We start from the raw sequence: 22,038 nt of genomic DNA, 5'->3' as shown, positions 1-22,038 counted from the left end.
ACTAGTTACATTTCTCAACACTTCCTACACTATCCTATTGGTTGTGTTTTAAGCATTGCTTTCCATAGTGACAAGAATCGATTTAGAGAGTTAAGCAAATTGCAAAGAGCGATGTGGAATCCTTGCCTCATGATACCTCAACCCTTATGACTGAAGTAGAGCCTGCCATCCACGAATTCAATGTCAAACCAAATGTCAAAGTGCATGTGGAGAATACACATTGTTTTTGTGATCATAAGTTTATGGTGCAAATTGAGAACCATAATTGTAGCAACCATTGAAGAGAAGGTTCATACCTTCAAAAGTTTACAAATATGGGCAGTTCCAAGAGCGGGAGCCTTGGATGTATAATATAATACAACGAGTAATTTACTTGATTTCAATGTAATTTTTAATGGTGTGGAGGCTTTCATTGTGCGAAGGTGTGGAGTAAGCACCATGACACACAAAACCACCTCATACACAGTTTTTTTTTTTTAAGATTCAACTTTAATATGATCAAAATCCAACCGTTAATAAACACCCACCATTTGTTCCACCCTTAGCATGGAGATCAATGACTCTCATGACATAGCTACGTGGAATATGGAATGCAGAGGTGCGGAGGTGGCTTTCATTGTGTGGAGTGCGAAGGTGTAGAGGAAGCGTGTGCGGAGGCGAGAATAACATCTTTAATCTAGCACAAAACAATAACTGAACTTTAATAGCATTTGTATAACGTCACCAAAATTACTAAATAAACATAAACCAATCTAGGAATCATGCTTCAAACGTGCGAAAGAAGCTTTCATTGTGCTTCTTCTGCACTCCATTAATCAATTAATTAGTAATAGAAGCAAGATCTATACTCAATTACAACTATTAATCTTATTTTCAATATCACCCTTTGTAAAACACATTGTATGATTCTTTGCTCTTCCATTTTTTTAATATAACTTAAACACACAATTATATCATAAATCTCTAAAGAAAAATGAAAACCTCCACTTATACCATCACTCCACTACTCCACAAGAAGAAAATCTTATTGCGATCTATATAATGTTCTCCAATATGTTTAGAGTAACCTAACTCTGTCAAAATTTCGAACAATATTAATACTCTCTATTCTTCAACCAGCACTTGCTATTTAAATACACCTCAACTCTGCGCTTCTTCAACGCCTTTCTCAATTTACATCGATTTTTGCAACTGGTATCAGTAGACCAGAAAAAAACAAGAAGTCTCTGTGAGGCAACCTTCAATTCGCTTTTATTTTTTAGCAATTTAAACTTTGTTATGGACTACAACATTTTGTCTCAAACGTCCGCTTCCGTGCTGCCCTGTCTTCGGATTGGACTGCTATAAACTCAAGCTTTATCCGAAATCACTATCGTCAATGAAATGGTTAATGTGAGGAAACTAAAAACCATTCGAATTATATAATAACTCGGAAGTGACTTGTGTGGTCTCTGTTTGCTCGGTTATGCAGTTGTCTCTCCTATGACCACCACACTTCCTCCACCCAAAATCCATTTGTCCGGCAATATTTTTGTTGGACAGGAAGGAAACTGGAGCAGGTGGTTTGTAGGCAGGGAAGAAGTATGGCTCTTAGTTTACCCATAAATTCTCCTTTCAGATCTCACATTGGCAATTTTCTGCCCTGTGTGCATTCTTCTTCTGCATCCCTGCGCTACAAGTTCCCTGCGGTGTTTTGGGGTCCATTTAGATGGAGAGATTCCATTAGGCAAACTCGTGCCTGTGCTTTTGCTTGCTCACCTATTAACAAATTTTGGAAATCAAGTGCAAGGCCAAAAGATTCAGATGAAAAAATGGGTGCTGTTATTCGGAGTGGCCTAAATCCCTGCAGAGCTTTATCTGGATCCAGTGACGAAGCAGCGAGTGTACAGCCCTCAGCTATTAATCACAGAGCTAGGTTCATGGTCCATAGCAAAGAAAGCTGTGTGATTGAAGAACTAGAGCGCCCTCTATGTAAGTTTCTCTCATATATTCTTCAGGGATAATCTCAGGGAATGGAATATTTTAGATACCTAGATGCCAATTTTTTTTAATCTCAGGGAATGGATAATTTTAGGTACTTAGATGGCAAAATTTTTAATACCACCAAATGAGAAATATATGACTTATTTATGAAGGTAAAAGAAACATATATATGATTTGTCGGATACAGGATGTTTTGGGACCAAATTATCAAAATCTTCTTAAACATGATAAATTTTGGGGATTGGCAAACATTATTTGTCCGCAGGCTTGTTTGCGACATGCTGCCTTTTACTTGTCCCATCCATTGCATTTTGGTCATTTGGTGAAAGTTGATATGATGTCTTTTTTTCCCTTGTGCTTGTATTGTGATTGAGTTGTGGATAATCAACTTGGCTGCTTGCATTGTTTATGGTACAACGATTTCTTCTGTTTTGTTTCAAGTAAACAGGCTTCAACAAACTGTAGCTACAAGTCTGATCATATCTAGCAGGTGGGGGGTTATTTCTTTAAGATGGTTACACATTATTGGAATTTGATATGGTGTGTCAGGTCAAGTTTCCTTCTGCGTTTAGGAACAACACACAAAACGAGTCCGGAAAGTGCATAATTTGTCAAGGTCTTATAGGACAAATTAGTCCTCAGTCCAGGATTACAGAGTACATAACACGTCAAGGTCTGATTGGCTAGTTAGGCCTCAGAGGATGACATTGTAAAAGCAAACAAGCAAAGAATGAGATGCTTTATCCTCGTTTTTTGTTGCCGTTGTGGTTTGCAGCTGAATATATGAGCTTGCCTGCAAGTCAGTACTCTGTGTTGGACGCCGAGCGCATAGAACGAGAGGATGAAAACACCTTCAAATGCTATGTCTATCGTTTCAAGTTTTTCTCATTTGAAGTATGCCCTGTGCTGCTAGTTCGAGTGGAGGAACAGCCAAATGGTTGCCGCATTCGCCTTTTATCATGTAAGGTAATAGCTCCACACTTTGTCATTCTCCTATAAATTTATGTTTCTGGATGTCCCTCAAGTGCCTAACATCTGATCTCATTTTGTGAGTCTTCTATTTTGCTGCATTGCGCTATAAAATAAAAGGTTCCTTTTAATCTAAGTTCACTTGATTCTATTATCTTTAGTGACATTATTGACCACTCTTTGCTGCATCCTGTCCTTGCCAATCACCAGCTGGAAGGTTCCCCTATTGTCGTTGCTCAAAACGAGAAGTTTTCAGGTACTATCTCTTTCCCCAATACAGGTGCAGAAATTGAGTTTGAAGCTTTTATCCGGCATCAGTTTTGCCCGTAGTACGTTGTATCAAATGATTCAATTCTGTTTAAACTTGTACAGCTAGATATGCTGTATCACGTATGGAGTGGTTATATACTTTCTTTTCTAAGAATAATGAATACTTGGATATTTAATATGTTGCCCCTCCCTATATCAGGGACCTTGTATTGTATACAACAATCTTGCCCTATTTTCTTGCGGCTTTATTTTATAACGATCACAGTGACACATACACAATTTTTTTTTAATCCAGAATGAGTAGATTTTTATATAAAATATATCATGCCCGTTCGCAGACAAAACCGGGATTTTACATAGATTTTTCCAAGCTTACAAAGAGCTGATAATGCTTCATTTGTTCTGCAAACCTAATATTTACGTTGTATCTGATCTGCCCACAAAAATTCCTCATTCTGGAGCCTTTACAACTGTAAATTCGACAAAATTGAAACAGAAGATATTTACATTTACAATGCATCATTTAGAAACTGTGAGAAAAAACATATGAAAGCTAGATATCCATTGGCGCTGGACTGTTGAGGTCTAGGCCAATTGAGCCTTGGTTCTGGTCCTGCTTGGTCGAGTCCTCCTCCTTTTCCTTGTTGCTCTCGTCCACTTTGAGCTGCTCAATTTGATGCCTCAGTGCATCAACTTCATCTTCCAGCTGACATATGCACTCCCGTTTCTCCAGCTCTCTCTCCTACATCAACAGGTTCTCTTGTAGCTACTGATGTATGCTGTGTTGCAACACGGTCAGGCCTTCTCTCAGCTCCAAGTTGTCCTGGACACAGTTTATGCAGGGTGGCCAAATTCTCCTTCCCTCCAGAGAGGTTCCCACCCGCGGCCCCCCAGACCTCAGCCTGCGATTGCCCCAGGAGCCCAACCATGAACTGGCATCTGCACTTTGTACACTAGAATCCATTTTTCGGCTGTCCAAAATGTTCTAGAACTTTCTGTCACTCCCACTCAAATTCAAAGTGTGCTTGACCCTGTCCTCCAGCCAGGCACCCTCACAGACCCAAGGATTATAGCTCTTCTCACCTATAGCCGTGTTCAGCCAAACCTCCCTCCACTGTTCTACTAACCAATTAGCTCCTAGATTCTGGACCCAAACCTCCACCCGCTTCAGTAAAATAACAATTCCTAACCCAGTAACAACATACAGATTCTCAAATGCCCTCAGACCCTCCAATGCACTCAGACCCTCAATTGCACTCAGATCCTCAATTGCCCTTGGCCCTCCTTGAAATTTATCCCATCAACCCAGGCCCAGTAACAGACAATCAACAGCCTCAGCTTCAATCGCCAGGCCTTTGTAGAGGCCACCTTATCAACATATATCCTTAATTCATACAAACAGAACATACTGTTATTCCCTTTATAGCTGCTGCTTGATTGAACGATGATGCTGTGTTGAGCGAAGAAGCTGATGCAACTGGGATCCCAGTAAGTCTCCATTATTTCCCTGTCGTCCTCCATTAATTTCCCACACTGCGCTTGGTCCATCCTCCCATGAGTGAACAGGGTTTCTTTGTGAATCGAAATTAATTTTTGCTCCGAAAATCCCATACTCCTGCAATCTCCGGAGGAGATGCACCGTCCTTTGCCCCATGAACCAGGGCGTGGGAACTGAAGACGCACGCCGAGGTCCCTTTCGAAAATAGGTGGAGCACCAAGGTGACAGACTCTGACATGTCGACGATGATGCTGTGTTGAGCGAAGAAGCTAATGCAACTGGGATCCCAATAAGTCTCCATTATTTCCCTGTTATCCTTCGTTAATTCCCCACACTACTCCTGGTCCATCCTCCCATGAGTGAACAGGTTTCTCTGTGAACCAGAATTAAATTTTGCTCCGAAAATCCCATACTCTTGCAATCTCTGGAGGAGATGCGCCATCTTTTGCCCCATGAACCAGGGCGTGGGAATTGAAGACGCACACTGAGGTCCCTTTCGAAAACAGGTGTAGTACCAGGGTGACTGACTCCAACATGTCACAATTGAAGGTAGAGGACAGTCTTGCCACAAGGCTCCATGGCAGACCAGAGCTTGCATGATATGATGGGATAGAGCCTAAGGGCTAAGGCGATGAGGTGGGCTGGGGTGGAGATCATGGCGGGGAGAGGCGAAAGGGCGAGGGGGGCAATGGGGTAAGGAGAGGAGAGTGGAGGAGGGAAGTAGTGGGGGGGATAAATAAGGAGGAGGGGAAGCGAAGGGAAGAGGAGGGGGAGTAAGGGATAGGGGGGGACAAAGGGGAGGGTGGAGGGGCCAACTTACCACTTTAAACAAAATGAAATTAAAGTCTCCAATACCTGTATATATTAATTTCCTTGCAAGGCTTCGAGCCTCTCTCAATATCCACAAGATGTATCCCATCAGATTACTTATGGGATGTTAGTCATGCTCTCGAACTCATTCAATATGCATCTTTCTTCTCTCAACTGACATGCATGATTAGCCTGTTTGTCTGCTTCTTGGTTATTTCTTCTGAGAATATGATAGAAGGACACCAAATCGAAGGAGGGGAGGAGTCCATGAGATCTCTTGATAATTTGGTTCAGGGTAGTATTTTTAGCTTTTGTAGCATAGATGATATGCCTAATAATTATCATGGATTCCCCTAAAACTTGAGTTTTTATGCCCTTCTTTTGAGCTAGGGTAAGGCTCGGGAACAAGCCATACACTTATGCTTCGTTGTTGGTTTTCCATCCAAGCCCCCAAGCATATCTAGATTCAATGATTTCTTCGGGATTAGTGAGAATCCCTCCTGCCACCCCATGCACAATTTTTACTGTCATCATTATATTCATTTTTTATAATTTCAGTGCATTAAATAGATATGAACCTTTTATTTAATTTTATTTTTACCACTTCTTGTATTTACTTCATGAATGGATATGAAAAAATTATTTAGTTTTAATTTTTATTAAAAAGGCTAAACATTATACATTTTTAAGCTTTTCTAGTTTTTCATACCTAGATTGGGTAGAGGTATTTCATGTGGCAAAGAAGGCAACAGTGAGAATTTCTAAGATTTGGATAGGAAGGGTGATTATGAGTAAAGGCAAACTGAAGTTTCCTATGGAGGGCTTTACAATCCTCATCATACCAATGGTTCATGGGAAAGCCTTGGATTTGCGTATCGATCCTTTGTCCATTGACCCATGAGTGATAATTATCGGGGGATAAGTCTTTCCTAGCTCTTGGGTTGATCCAAAAGTGTTTACACCATACTAGGGGTGCCTTCACGTGATGTGAGGTGCATGGTGAAACCCTAACCCCTTAGTTGTATCTTAGATCTTTTCACTCATGACATTTGGAGAGCTTCTATTAGTGGTTGTTCGACTTTGGACTTGGTGCTAGATGTGGCACACTCCTTGATGACTTAGTTATCTTATGTGGCATTAAGATTTTAAACATGGCATACGTGTTCAAGAGAATGGGTGCTTGCATGGGTGTTGGATCTACCTTGGAGGAGGAGTAATGGGTAAGGAGGGAGGGAACTTAGCCCTAGAAGTGTTCGGATCAATTGGCATCCCTTGGGAGGATGAGATCTTGACTTGGGGATGCTTGGGTTGAGAGCACTGTTCCTACATAATCTAGCACCCTAGTGCAAGGCCTCACTATGTACCCTAGATTAAGGGCATCAATGGGATCAATGACCACTGTCACCTTAGTATTTGTTCCCCCCTATTCTTTGGATGGGTATTTTCCCCACGAGGGAGGCTTCCCAAGCAAATCTCAAAGATTAGATAACATAAGAACTCTCAAAGTAAATACCCTCCATGGGTTCTACTAAATAAGACACCCAAAGATAATTTTCTAGTAAAATAGCGCTTTGGGTTAGGTGAGAAATAATTCAAGGTAATGAGTTCAATGGAGCTCTAGCTAAATCTAGAGGGCTTGAATAGTGCTAGAGAGGATCAAATAGACCCCAAACACATGCTACCATTAAATTATTAATTGTTGTTATAATCAAAGTTTAAAAAAATACAATTTACAACATGCAAAATTTATGACAAAAATTATAAAATGACCTATAAATGATAATAAACAATAAGTAAACAAAGGCTATTGAATAAGTAAATAAGGAAAAAGGTTGCAACAATTTTTCAATGGTTGAAAATGCATAAAATAGCTATGAAACCCTAGACGTCAACCCTAAAAAAGGTGGCTGAGAAATGCATTAAAAATGATATTTTGCTTTTTTCAAATTTGTAGGTGTAAAACCTAACTGTAGATTATGAGGTCCAAGGTATTTGATGCTATTAAATGCAGATTTTGTTGTAACCTAACCCTAATTTACCCTAGAAAGCATACAAATAAAAATTTAGGGTTTTAACTTTTAAAGGCTTGACACACTAAAAAACCTAGTTCCTTTTCTCAATCTTGAGCTAATAGCGTCAAAGGGTGAGATCTATGGAAGAAGATCAATTGGAGTGGGGTATGAGAGAGAAAATGCTACAAAGATATTTCTCCTTGTCAAACCCTAGAGACTTTCAATCAATTAGAGATTTGAGAGCAAGGAAGCTATACTAAGGTTCCTTGATGGAAACTTGGTGATAATTTTGCAAAAGAGATGTTAGAGTCATAAATGATTCAATACATTAACATGAAAATTTCAGTGAAACCCTAATTCCACAACAATTGCAAATGGAAGAAGACAATAATATTACACAAAATCACCATAGAATCACTTCATTATCCACGGGAAGATTCCCACCAATCAGATTAACCTCCCCAAGGCAATTCGGTACATCAATGCTCCGCTGTATGACTTGTCCAAGATAAAAGGAGACCTAGTCCGCACTCTCTCAAGTGAGTAATGTGTGTGTGTGCCAATGAATCCTCCTAAATTGACTTCGTTCTATTTATGTGAGGGAAATCAAGTCGATTTAGGTCTAAAATTGGCTAAAAGTCCTAAAAATAATAAAATATGTGATTGCAAGTTAAATAGGTCAAAAGTTGACCTAAAAGATAGCTATCTCAATGATAAAACATAACAATAAGCCTTTTTTAAACCCACACGTGGGAGTAAAAAGACCTCTGAGGATGACATCATCCTTTAAAACTGAGTATCTCCATCAAAGCATGTCATGGGTGGGTCAAGAGAGTGCTTCTTACTCAAAGGCGATCTCCTCATCAGTAAAGTGTCCAATCATCAAGCAAAACCCTCCTCACTAACACATCATCATCAATCAAGTAGCAAGCTCATGTCATCACTCCAAGCCACATGAAGGGGACATCACAAGGCTTGGGCATGATGTTAATGATAAGGGAAGTGTACCATCCCCTCTAGAGAGGTCTCAATTGATCATCCTCATCAAATTAGTTTAGCAACAGGGCAGTGCCCATCAAGAAGGTATAATGCCATCCTGGGGGCGCCTTGTTGCCTTTGGGGTACATCATCTCTATAGGCAATGTCCTAGTTCAAATGCGCAACGTATTTAGGCTTTGGAGGGAGAGGAGAAGGTCATCATTAGTGTTGAATACATCCCAAGCTCAATGCTTCTCAAAAGGTGGTCAATGTCTTGGCTTTGGTGCCTAGAATGGTCATCAAATGGGTTGGATGTACTCTCTAAAGTGTTGGAGAAGCCTCATACAATCCCTTAAGGGATGGCAACTATACCGAGGAGCAAGCCTGGAATTTCAGAGAAACCCCACCTATCAAATAAAATATCGGTGACAATTAAATTTGTTTATTGCCTGTCATTTTTAGGGCTCCACAAATTTACAAAATGTTAATTTTCTTTTGTTATATACAATTTGTTGAATATAAATTCTACGACTTATCTCTAAAATTAAACCACTGCCTCATTGTATTACAGAGCCAAAGTTCCATTAAATTTTTTCCCTCCTCTCCAATTATGATATAAGTGACACTTTAGATTGGCATCTATGTAGTTTGGAAAATTTGATCTGTATAACAAATTTAATATGCCAAAACACACAACTTTGATTTATTCCTTGCACCTTTTAAGATGTGGAGCTAGGCAGAGTTAGTTGTGATGATTGGATACTTTGGAAGAAGTATCTTGTTGTAGAAATTCTTCAATTGATTTCAAACTTGCAAATTGGATAATTGGAGGCAAGAAGGATTGTAAATTGACATTGGAGACAAGCATAAAATTGTAACTATATTTTCGAAGAGTACTTGAAACATATACCAGAACCATAAACAAGTATACAATAACCATAAATTCATTTCAATTGTCGATCAGTCACTTATTTGGTTAGCTCTATACAACTATTACAATATAAGTGGAAGGGGATTTCCTATTTGATTTATTAATGATACTCTAGACAAGTAAATCCGCTGTTATGTTCGGTTTGTTATCGATTAATTATCCCACCGCCTGCCATCTCAAAGCCATCCATACATGAACACATGCCCTATCCCATAGCATGGAACAAACGAGATGTTGAGGGAATTAATTACAAAATATAAAAATATATTGAACAGTTAAAATAATATATATATTTTAGAACATGGTGTATATAAAACCTATTTAAAAGAAATTTGATAGCCCATGTATATATATCCGCATCAAATTTACATATCTAGATTTTAATAAGATGTAATATTTGACATTACAAAATTATTTATGACAATCAAATACGTCAAGAAACCAATAAAACGTCCGGTGGGACATCAAATTCTAGGCCTACATGGGCGTACGTATTTGAAACATACCCTCAAAATCAAATGATATCATCATCATAGGTAAAATAATAATAAGGGCATCACAATGGGCCATATTTGATGCAAAAGTCACCAAGGTACTTCACACAAGCATCACCTTCAAATTTCTTCCTAGCTCATGATTTGTAAACAAGTTACCATGCTTATATATGGAAGGGTTATAAAAAGGCCCTAATAGGTGCTTCCAACCGTAAGGAGAAGAACTGTTCCTAGGCCGACCCATCAATCTGTACATGCAATTGGTTAGTGATATGTTAGGGGTTTACTTAATGAAGGATGCCACAGACTTTGTACTAGTTATGAAATTCCATCATCCTTGCGTGTTATAATGTGAAGAGGTAGTGATCGTGGGACCTGAATTACCCCTTTCCTTGGCCTATTTTTACCACCCCTCTTGTGTGCCTTTTTCTTTATTGATTTTCTAGCTTGATAGCTTGGGTTACAAGCTTTTATTTATGCATCACTAACCCCTTGAAGATGAAGCAGTTTATTGCTCATCAGGGTTGGGATATTCATAGTTCCTTTCATTTTGGTTGTTCATGCATTAGCCAAGAACTACTAATAATGAGGGGTAGAACTTAGGCTAGGCTTTTGTCCAAACACTTTATTATATCACAACTAATTTTATGCATCTTATCATCATGGCTTGTGCTCTTTCCTTTCATTCTGTTGCATCAACCTCTTAGGGCAAAGTTTCTGGGCCCCTATGATGAGAAAAACAGGGAGCCAATACTAGTGATAGATAAGAATGAACTCGAAGATGTGATGTGGATACAAGGGTCAAATGCAAAATGTTAATTATGGATAACCATGGACACAAGACATCAACCAATGCCTCCTATTTGTGCCCCTCTTGGATAGTGGAAATAAAGGCCTCGAGGAAGGTCACTGTGGGCTAGGGGCAATGGATAACCACCAAGGTGAAGCATGGGAACAAGGATACAACCAAAAGTGGTCTATCATTCAATTCAATCTATGATCCATACTAAAATGCGCTTACACATTAAATGAAAGAGCTTGATTATAAAAATGGTTAATGTACCTTTTAATAGGTGACTCACCTTCTTCCAATGAGTAAGCTAGATGAAATAAAGTATTGATTGGAGTGTTGGAAATACTAAGAGGGGGGTGAATTAATATTTCTTTTCAATTGTTAAGATTACCAGTTAGGATTCTTCACAATGGTAATTAGAAAAATAAACAATAAGGATTTTATTATAAACAAGTGAGGACACCAATCCTCTTTTACAAAAAATTGAGTACAATGATGTTTGAGGGCACCAACCCTTCAATCTTCCAGGCTCCAACCTGTTGCCAAGCACCAACTTGGACTTTTGTGAGGCTCCAACCTCTAGGGCTCCAACCCTATCCTTTTCAAGGCTCCAACCTGATTTTTAGAGGCTCCAACCCCTAGGGCACCAACCCTTCAGTCTTCTTAATAAAGATAGATAAGTTACTTACTTGAATTTCTTCACAAATCTTGTTCTGCACTTCACTTGTCCATTAGCTCCAAAACAACTAGTGCTTCACTGTCCAAGGTTCTCAATCCTTTATGTCCTTCGCTAGATGATCATGATGAATGATGCCACCAAAGTCATTCCATTATTGTATCTTCATTGATTTATCCTCCAAAGTGTCACTGCAATAGGTCTGAAAGATTGACCTTAAATTAATGCACTGTAGGTGTAACCAATTGTGACTGTCTGTAGATGATCTGAGCTAATGGTGAGCTCACTGTGGTGGGGTCCAAGCTCTTGTAGTGGAGTCCGAGCTTACTGTGGAGGAGTCCGAGCTTCTATGGCTTATCCAAATGCTGTCCCACAGTCTTATCTTCAACAAACAACTTATGTGCTCCTTTTATCACAGGTCCGAGGGTATGGTAGATCATTGTTGATGACCACCTCACTGCTTCAATGGATGTGGGCCTTCTGATCTCCTCGTCTCTTCTGGGTACTGTAGTAATCGTTTTCTGTGTGAAATTGTCCCGGTTATTAATAGAATGCTTTGGATATTGCTCGTTTACGAATTCTCAACTTGTATCGGAATACTTCAGATACTGTTCATTTACAAATTCTCGACTAGTGTCAGAATAATTCAGATACTGCTAGTTTACAAATTTTCGACTAGCATCGGAATACTTTGGATACTGTTCCTTCTCAATGGATGAAGGCCTTCTGAATTCCAATCCAAGAGGTTCGACGATTCTTCAAATATGTCATGAAGGTTTAGAAAGCCTTTTATATATCAAGCATACTGTTCCTTGTTGTTGGTCTGAATATTTCACAGGTCCGAGAGATTTTGTTTCATCAATTTTTAACCCAATCAAAATTTGCTTCCTCTTCTCGGCCTTAAGCTTCCTTTCCTCGGTGTTGTAAAGTTCACGAGTTGTGAACTGTATCTTATTCTCTGTGATAGATGACCGAATTGGATGATTGTGAAATGAAGATCTGAACCTTCGGTTGCTCCATGTAAACTTCTTCTTTTAGATCACCATTTAGAAATGCTGATTTCACGTCCATTTGATAAACTTTGAATCCTTTTGAACAAGCAAATGCCAAAAACATCCTTATAGCCTCCATACGAGCTACCGATGCAAAGGTTTCTTCAAAGTCGATTCCTTCTATTTGTGAATAACCTTTACAAACAAGCCTTGCCTTATTTCTGATGATTTGTCCATCTTCATTCATTTTGTTTTTGAACACCCACTTGGTTCCAATTATATTTTTATCTTTTGGATGAGGTACAAGTTCCCATGTTTCATTCTTTTCGATTTGGAACATTTCTTCTTCCATTGCTTCCACCCAATGAGGGTCCTTACTAGCTTGAGCAAAGTTTTCTGGTTCTACCATGGATAGTAAGGCAACATTATCTTTTCTTGGTGTATTAGTCATCCTTCTTCGGGTTTGTATTCCATCATCTGTATTCCCAATAATCTGTTCTTCCGGATGGTGTTTTTGAACAAATTTTACTTTTGATGGAGTCTAAGATGGTTCCTTTTGATTTCTTTGATCCTTTTCTTCCTGTCAGACCAGGAGTAACTCCAGTTTGGCAGAAAACTGATACAATTTATTTCATTAGGTAGCTATTGTTATATACAAAGAATGTGACTGCTCAGTTCATCTTCTGATGACTGTTCACATTCCAAATTCACCCAATCGCAGAGGATTAGGTGTCAACATTCCCCCCCTTAATCTGAAGGGATGTTGGTGAGTCCAAGCATCGTTCTGAATCTTTCAAGCTTTTCTCTTCCAAGCGCTTTGGTGAAGATGTCTGCAATTTGCTCATTTGTGGAACAATGACGGAGATGGATTGTTTTGGCCTCAACATGATGTCGGATCAGATGATATTTAGTATTGATGTGCTTTGTACGATCATGGAACTTTGGGTTCTTGGCCAATTTTATTGCAGAGGTGTTGTCAATCATGAGTGGAGTTGATTGTACTTGTTTTACTTGCAAATCTTCAAGAATTTTCCTGAGCCACACAATTTCTTTCGTTGCTTCAGCTGCTGCCACATATTCTGCTTCTGTTGTGGAATCTGCTGGAACTGATTGTTTGCGTGATCTCCAAGAGACAGCTCCTGATCCAAGACTCATAGCATATCCTGAAGTAGATACCCCAGTTTCTTTGTCTCCATCGAAGTCTGAATCAGAGTATCCAATCAAGCTGAAGTCGTCCACCTGTGTATACTTGATTCCAAGGTCTTGAGTTCCCTTCAAGTACCTTAGAACTCTTTTTGCAGCAGACCAATGTCCCTCACAAGGCTTTTGCATAAATCTGGAGAGGATTCCAACAGCAAATGAAATGTCTAGTCTGGTAGTAGTGAGGTAGATGAGACTTCCTACGAGCTGTCTATACTTTGTTGCATCCTCAAATTCCTTTCCTTCAATAGATGTGAGCTTTAAGTTTTGTTCCATTGGAGTAGAAAGAGGATTGCACTCTGTTATGCCAAATCTGTTTAACAAATCTCCAATGTATTTCTTTTGAGAAAGAAATATGGATTTTGGATGTTGGGTTACTTCAATGCCAAGATAGTAATGAACATAGCCCAAATCAGTCATTTCAAAACTTTTCCCCAATTCCTTCTTTATGGATGCAATGTAGCTTTCATTGTTCCCTGTCATTAAAAGATCATCTACATATACCACAAGATATACAACTGTTTTGCCAACTTTCTTGACAAATAAAGTTGCATCATCAAGATCAAAATGATTGAAGTTGAGTTTCAGAAGATGCTCAGTTAGTTTTTCATACCAGGCTCGCGGTGCTTGTTTGAGGCCATACAAGGACTTCACAAGTTTGCATACTTTTTGTTCATGTCCTTTCACAGCAAATCCTTCAGGCTGGGACATAAAAACATTCTCTTTTAGATCTCCATTCAAGAAGGCAGTTTTTACATCCATTTGATGGACTTTCCAACCGTTCTGAGCTGCTAGTGCAAAGAGTGTTCGGATGGTGGCCCATTTTGCTGTGGGGGCAAAAGTTTCCTCATAATCGACCCCTTCCTTCTGTGCAAAACCTTTTGCCACAAGCCTAGCTTTGTGCTTGTCAAGTGAGCCGTCAGCTTTGTACTTGTTCTTGTAGACCCACTTGCAGCCAATTGGTTTGGTTCCAAATGGAGGATCAACCAGCTTCCAAGTGCCGTTCTTTATGAGGGCATCATACTCCTTTTGCATCGCTTCTTTCCATTTATCATGAGAAGCAACTTCTTTGAAGGAAGTTGGTTCAAAATCTGTAGACAAGTTCAATTCACAATCATAAGTAACATCCATATCAACAGGTGAATTAGAGTCATCTACATCACCTCCATTTTGTCGGTTTGAATTTCTGGTTCCTGTTTTTCCAATTTCATCAGGATGAACACTTTCAAGTGTCTTTGTCAGCCACTTTGGGGGACCTTTCTGAGATGGTCCAGGCTGCTCTGTTGATTGAGTTGGGATTGAATCAAGATTGAGTCTCCCAATTCTATCAATTACATCACTTAAAGCATCATCCGTTGTTGGAGTTTCATCTGGGGGAGAGTGTTCTTCAGAAGAAGATTCCACATGTTGATCTAGAATAGGAATCCCCCCTTCAAGATGTGGAATCTGATTATCAAATTCTTGAAATGATTTTGTTTTTGCGAATCTATCCAAGCGATCAAGTTGCCGCTCAACAACATTGTCAGATTTGGATGATTTAAGAAAAATTACATCTCTAGATACAACAAACTTTTTATTTACTTCAAAATAGAGGCGGTATGCTTTGGAGGTTGTTGAATACCCCAGGAAGATACACTTACGACTTCTAGCACCAAGTTTGTTTCTATGTACCTTTGGTATCAAAGCATAACAGGTGGAACCAAAGATCCTGAGATGTTTTACCGAAGGAACATGTCCATACCACAATTCATAAGGAGTCTTGTTTCTTATAGCATTAGATGGACATCTATTCTTTATATATGCAGCACATAGAACAGCATCAACCCAAAACATTATCTTTACATTTTTGAAGAAAAGCATGGATCGTACCTTATTCAAGATTGTTCTATTCATTCTTTCAGCGACACCATTCTGTTGGGGATTATAAGGCACAGTTGTTTGATGTTTGATCCCATGTTGGCGAAGATAGTTTTCAAATTCATTTGATGTATATTATTTTCCATTATCAGTGTGAATAGACCCAATATGAGATTGTGCATCATTTTCAATCCATTTATGAAAATTCTTGAATGTTTGAAAGGCATCAGATTTGTTCTTCAATAAATAAACCCAACACATTCTGGTGTAATCATCAATAAATGTCATGATATATTTAGTTCCATTTGCAGAAGGAACAGCGATTGGACCACATAAATCTGAATGAACGAGTTCAAGCTTCCTATGTGCTCTTGAATGTGAATCATGAAAAGACTGTTTGCTATGCTTACCTAGAATGCAAGCATCACGTTGCTTATGTTTCCTAGGAATTGTAGGCAAACCAGCAACACCATTTTTCTTCAATAAGCGGAGACTGTCATAGTTTAAATGTCCAAATCTAGCATGCCATAATAAACTTGATGGAAGTGTACCTTCTTCATGATGAGAAATATATGAGAAATGTTGTGCATGAGCAGAGGTTCCTTGCAGTTTGAGAATCCTTTCTTCTTCTATTCCCCTCATGACAAGTGAGTGGTCAGATGCTTTTCTTACCTCAAGCTTGCCATCAAACATATGAATGGAGTGACCTTGCTGGTGGATGTGAACCAAGGACAAGAAGTTTCTTTTGAGCTGTGGGAGATATAGAACATGATCCAGAAGAAAGTCTGGAAGACCAGGCATTTTAAGCCTGATTGTGCCAAGCCCTGATGGCTTCATTTTTGACTGATCTGCAAAGTATACTGCTCCATCAACATTGTCAGTGAAATCTTCAAAAAAATATTTTCTATGAGTCATATGACAGGTTGCTCCTGAATCAAGAAACCAATCATTTTTCGAAGAAGCAAGTGAAGCATTAAACAAATCTTCATTTACTCCAATGTTACATTGTGCCTCAATATAGTGAGCGGATTCAGGTGCTTTACCTTTGTCTGTATCATCAGTTTTACCTTTCTGTTGGTTTCTTTTCTGCTCAATTTTGTCCGATGGTAGCTTGCATGTAGAAGCATCATGTGATCCATTTCTTTTGCAGCGAATGCAATGTAAGTCTGCCTTTTCTCCTTGAGAATGTCTGCCCCCCCTGCCTCTGAAGTATCTTCCTCTTCCTCTTCGTCCACCTCTTCCTCTTGTAGAATCTTGAGCAGGATGCTTTTCTTTATGAGCAAGGCACACAGTCTCTTCAGAAGATTCAGGGGCTGTCTTCTTTCCAAAGGCTTTCTCTCTTTCAGCAAACTTTTTCACAAGAGAGTCAGGGTATATCTTTAAGATTTCCATTTGCTTGTAAAGACTCAAGATAATTGGAGTAGGTAGGATAGAGTGCCTTGAGAAAAGTAATAAGAGGGATATCCAGCTCAACCTTAGTGGATTTGATATCATGCATTATAGACTTTACTTCAGATGCAAGAGCAAGAGGATCATTATTTTTCAGTTCAAGAGTGAAGAGTTTAATCATGAGCTGAACAACTTCAAGTGCAGAATGTGAGTCATAGAGTTCTTTCAGCTTTTGTAAAGCTTCAAAGGCAGTTGAATATGATGAAATATGGCGACTCACCTCTTCATTTATAGATGCTGCGATTAATGCATAGGCTTTGCTGTTCTTGTTTTCCCAAATGACAAGCTCTTTGTCTGATGTAGGCTGCACTGGGTCATTGTCTGCTTCTCCGACACACACTCCTTTCCACAACTCATTGAAGATGAGGGTGTGTTTTATCATCCGGGACCATTCAGGATAGTTCTCCTTGCCAGTGAGAACTATTCCTACCATAGAGATGATTGAATGCATTCTGTAAAAAAAATACTTCTGCTGATAAAAAAAATTCTGTTGATATACAGTGAAATTGTACTCAAAAAATTTCTTGGGAAATAACTTTGGTTGTTTAAAAATAATCAATCATTCACCGCGAGCTCTACAAAGTTGGAGCAGCAACGGCATCAACCACTAGCTCTACAAAGTTGGAGCAGCAACGGTATTACAATTTCAAAGTTCACTGAAAAGACTAAAAAAGATCACCATAAATCCCTTTGATTCTCTAGACTTTGAAGCCAGTAATAAAAATATGGCAGCGTTAAAGTGTTGGACAATTTTTAAAATATGGGACAACGTTAAAGTCGTTTTAAAAAATGCGCTGGATCACCATTGCCCATCAATATATACCATTTAATATACGGTATTCAACGCAAATGGGAATGCAATTTTTTTTTTTCCGCACTCAACCATATACCATATACCAGGTCATACCAAAAACATATGCTGAACACTTTATGAAACTGTGACCACAAAGCCCTTCCGTGTGCAGTGGTACCATGAAGTTCCAGCGTCTCTTTTGCAGTGTTCCCTTTTCCTGCGACCCTCTTCCGGCAGAGGCAGGAAAACACCACGTACTTGTCAAGTGGTGACAGTAAATGCAGGTTTCAACGAAGTAGTAACAACCAGCAACACCATTTAAATGCGCTGTCCATTCAAAAAATATACCAATCGATACCCGCAGAGACCGACAGATCAGGTGCAGACTCGCGTTCTCTCCTCAATCTTGACGAGAAATGGCCTGAGGGGCAGAACTAACAGAGCAAGAAGTGTTTACCAGTAAAATAAAAACGCAGAGCGCTGTATCAGATCATAGACAAACGAGCAAACGAGCAAAAACGCAGAGTTCAATACCATACATATACGCTGGACCATTTCAACCGCACATACAGCGTTTCAAATACCATTTAAACAGCGCATACAGCGTTTTAAATACCATTTAAACAACGCATACAGCGTTTTAAATATCATTTAAACAGTGCACACAACGTTTCAAATATCATTTAAACAGCGCACAGCTCAATACACATTCAACGTTAATACCATACAGCGTTAATACTCCATTCAACGTCAATACCATACAACGTTTCCGCGTTAATACACATTCAGTTTGAATCGCTTGGAGAACTGGAGTTTGACTGCAGCTGGAGAGTGTCCTTCATATTCCTTTCAATGAAAAAAATTTGAAAAATGAATACCTCTCTGCAAGAAGGCCGAAAATTGAATAACTCTGCAAGAAGTATCCGCTGGATTCGATGCTCCGCTTCCAGAGCAGGGGACAGAGGCGTTGAGGACAACGCTCAGTGGACAGAACGACAGAGGCGTTTGAGGACAGAGCTCAGGTCAGAACGACAGAGGCGTTTGAGGACAGAGCTCAGGCCAGCGTACAACCCACAGTAGCAAAAAATGAAGGGAGTTACAACTATTTTTAGAACCTGGCTTTGATACCATGTCAGACCAGGAGTAACTCCAGTTTGGTAGAAAACTGATACAATTTATTTCATTAGGTAGCTATTGTTATATACAAAGAATGTGACTGCTCAGTTCATCTTCTGATGACTGTTCACATTCCAAATTCACCCAATCCCAGAGGATTAGGTGTCAACACTTCCTTTGTTGTATCTTCTTCAGAATCTTCAAGAATAGAATCTTCTTCACAGATTTCAATCTCCTTTTCTGGGAGTGCCTCATCAATCTTCACATCAATGCTTTCTACTATCTTTCGTAGTCGATTATTGTAGCATTTGTATGCTTTGCTCCTTGTAGAATATCCAAGAAATATTCCTTCATCAACATGAGAATCAAACTTTCTTGGTGAGTCATCATTGATCTTCATAAAGCATTTACTTCCAAAAATTCTGAAGTATTTTACCGAAGCAGGTCTTCCTTTCCATAATTCATACAGAGTCTTGTCATTATTTGGTCTTAGTTGGGCTCTATTCAAGATATACACTGTCGCCCCAACTGCTTCTCTCCAAAACTTGGCTTGTAAATCAACTGCTAGTAACATTGTTCTTGCCATTTCTTGCACGGTTCTATTTCTTCTTTCCACTACTCCATTTTGTTTAGGAGTTCTAGCTACAGAAAGTTCTCTTTTGATTCCATGTAGATCACATAAATCATTGAATTCCTTTGAAGTAAATTCTCCTCCTCTATTTGTTCTAAGACACTTGATTTTTGATTCTTTTTCATTTTCCACAAGAGGTTGAAATTCTTAAAACATTTAAATGCTTCGCCCACATCATTCTAGTATAGTCATCAACAAATAGAGCAAAGTACCTTTTGCCTTGTAGAGCTGGAGTTATAGTTGGTCCACATAAATCTGCATGTATGATCTCCAAAGGTTTTGATGTTGAGAGCTCCTTAGTCTTGAAGCAGGTTCTAGTTTGCTTTCCATGTTGACATGGGCCACACACAACTTGATCTGGCTTGACAATTTTTGGAATGTCCCTTACTGCATTTGTTTTGCTGATATTAACCAAGTTATCAAAGTTTAGATGCCCCAATCGTTTGTGCCATAACCAATTTTCATCTGCTCGACTCATATAGCATTTATCTTCTTGAATTTTACTCAAAATATATACGTTGTCTGGTGTTCTTACTCCTTTTGCCACAAGTTCTCCTGAGGAGGAATTCCTTATCTCACAATCTTTAGTATTGAAGACAACATTATGTCCTTGGTCACAAATCTGGCTAACACTTAAAAGATTGTGTTTGATCCCTTCCACTAGTAGTGCATTTTGTGCTTTTCCCTTTTCATTAGCAATAGCAAGTTAGCAACAATTCCTTTTCCAGCAATTTTAGTAGATCCACTTCCAAAAGATACATTTCCATCCTTCTTATTTAACGAGATAAACTTCTTTTGGTCACTTGTCATGTGTCTTGAACATCCACTATCCACAAACCATTGATTTTCATCACTATGTGCACATAAAGCTAGACCACATTTATTAGTAGTGGGTTCCTCCTTCAATTCTTCTCTTTTGAATGAACAATTTTGTGTATCATGGCCATAATCATTGCATTTTGAGCAAACGAGATCATACTTAGCCAAAGGATCAAATGAATTGTAAGTCTTGATCTTCCTTGTTCCTTTAGGCTACGTGGCTTGCTTTGATGATTGATCTTATATCTTGAAATATTATCCTTATGAGCTTTGCAATGCTTAGCTTGATGACCAAAGTTTTTACAATGAAAGCAATAACCAAGAAAGATTGTTTGATACCTGTTAGGATAGCCTTGACTTGATGTAGTATTCTTCCTTGGAGGTAACCTTCCTTCATTCCTTGGGTTGTTAAAGGTGGACCTTTTCTCTTGATGGGATGGCTTCTCCTCTTTTGGATGACTGTAAAGGATGTCAACATAACTTCTTTGGATTTTTTCATTTACATTCTCCTTTGTACTTGATGATTCTCCTTTGAAACCAATTCCAGACTTGTCATGTTGAGGTCTTTGAGTATTAAGGATGTTATCAAGAGTTTGAGAGCATTGCCAACTCTTTTTAACTTGATCCAACTCTTTTCTTAGTTTCCTTATGAATTGAGTGTAATGTTCCAAATTAGGAAAAATAGTGCTATGCAAAGTGAACAATAAAAACAACACCATAAATTAAATCAAACCACAAAATTGGCAACCAAAGTGTGTTGTCTACTCATTTTATTAAATGGAAAGAGGTGTACAACAAGGTGTTGGAATGTGTGCACTTGGGCTTGCTCTAGGCAAGTTAGCAAAAACCCAAAATGAACAATGGAACACCCTCCTCAAATCTGCTGGTAATCCTTCCCAAGAGCTGCGCTATTATTGCTTAGAAAGGTACTACTGCCTGAAATGAATCTGCTGTTAGAGCCTTACTTGTTGCTCAGAAAATTTTGGGAAATTAATCCCAGCCTCTATGCAAGAAACCCAGAATAACCCACGAAGGAATTGGCCAAATGTTGACCTTAGAATTTTGGCCCAAATTCCCCTTAGCTCTTCTAGCTGCTCGCTGAGTTGGGACCCCTGTTTGACCCCTCAGATCTATCCAGGAAATTCTATAAAATTAGGAGTGTGATCCTTGCCCAAAACCGAAAAAGGGTTTCCCTTGGTTCCAACCTTCAAAAATTGACCCTTCACAGCTTGGCCCTCCTCCAATTTCAAATTCTGTTGCTGTGACTGATCCTGTCAATCTCTGCTCTCCCAACTCCAACGATCCTCCTCAAATGGCCCTCCAAATGATCTCCCGATCTCTCAGCTCCAAACTCCCCTGGATAGTGCTGCCCCAAAGAGTCTCACTCCAAAGATTGCACAGTCATGGAGGAGATGACACAGTCTTGCGTGTGATGAAATGAGAGCTGCGTGTAGGATGGCTCTCTTGTCTGTAGCTACCCTCTATACTCCTGAAAATGATGAAGGATGCTCTTGTCTCCCCAACTTCCCGGAATGCCTCACGCTGCGACTACGCAATCCCTGCGTTGTTGTTACTACCCATGCTGCTGGTACTCGACTTACAACTGCTATAACTCATCTCCCTACTGCTGCTATGAACTGAGATGAAGAAGAACTCCCTTCTAGGGATGGCACTCGAAGTCCACCGAAGCAAGGGTTAAGATCTTCGCTCGGAGGCACTCGTGTGCTAAACATCACAACAACTCGGCTAAGCAGCTCAAGCAACTAA

The 22,038-nt window shown here is 39.3% G+C and overlaps 1 protein-coding gene across 1 annotated transcript in view; it reads left to right on the top strand.

Moving 5' to 3' along the window:
- Nucleotides 1-1,177: 1,177 nt before the first annotated feature.
- Nucleotides 1,178-22,038, top strand: part of LOC149190830 (RAP release 2, galactose-binding-like domain protein, putative (DUF1997)) — a 102,202-nt gene continuing 81,341 nt past the window's right edge. The window contains exons 1-3 of the mRNA XM_089412277.1: nt 1,178-1,971; nt 2,759-2,949; nt 3,163-3,208. Of these exons, the coding sequence (XP_089268403.1) occupies nt 1,584-1,971; nt 2,759-2,949; nt 3,163-3,208 (625 nt within the window). The 5' untranslated portion in view covers nt 1,178-1,583. The remainder of the gene's footprint in view (nt 1,972-2,758; nt 2,950-3,162; nt 3,209-22,038) is intronic.

This window comes from Pinus tabuliformis, chromosome 3_1 (assembly GCF_031772625.1).
Source record: "Pinus tabuliformis cultivar Carrire ecotype Pingquan chromosome 3_1, CPIR1, whole genome shotgun sequence".
NCBI classification, from domain to species: domain Eukaryota; kingdom Viridiplantae; phylum Streptophyta; class Pinopsida; order Pinales; family Pinaceae; genus Pinus; species Pinus tabuliformis.
The sequence above is the reverse complement of the archived record's forward strand: the minus strand, read 5'-3'. Positions and strand labels throughout refer to the sequence as shown.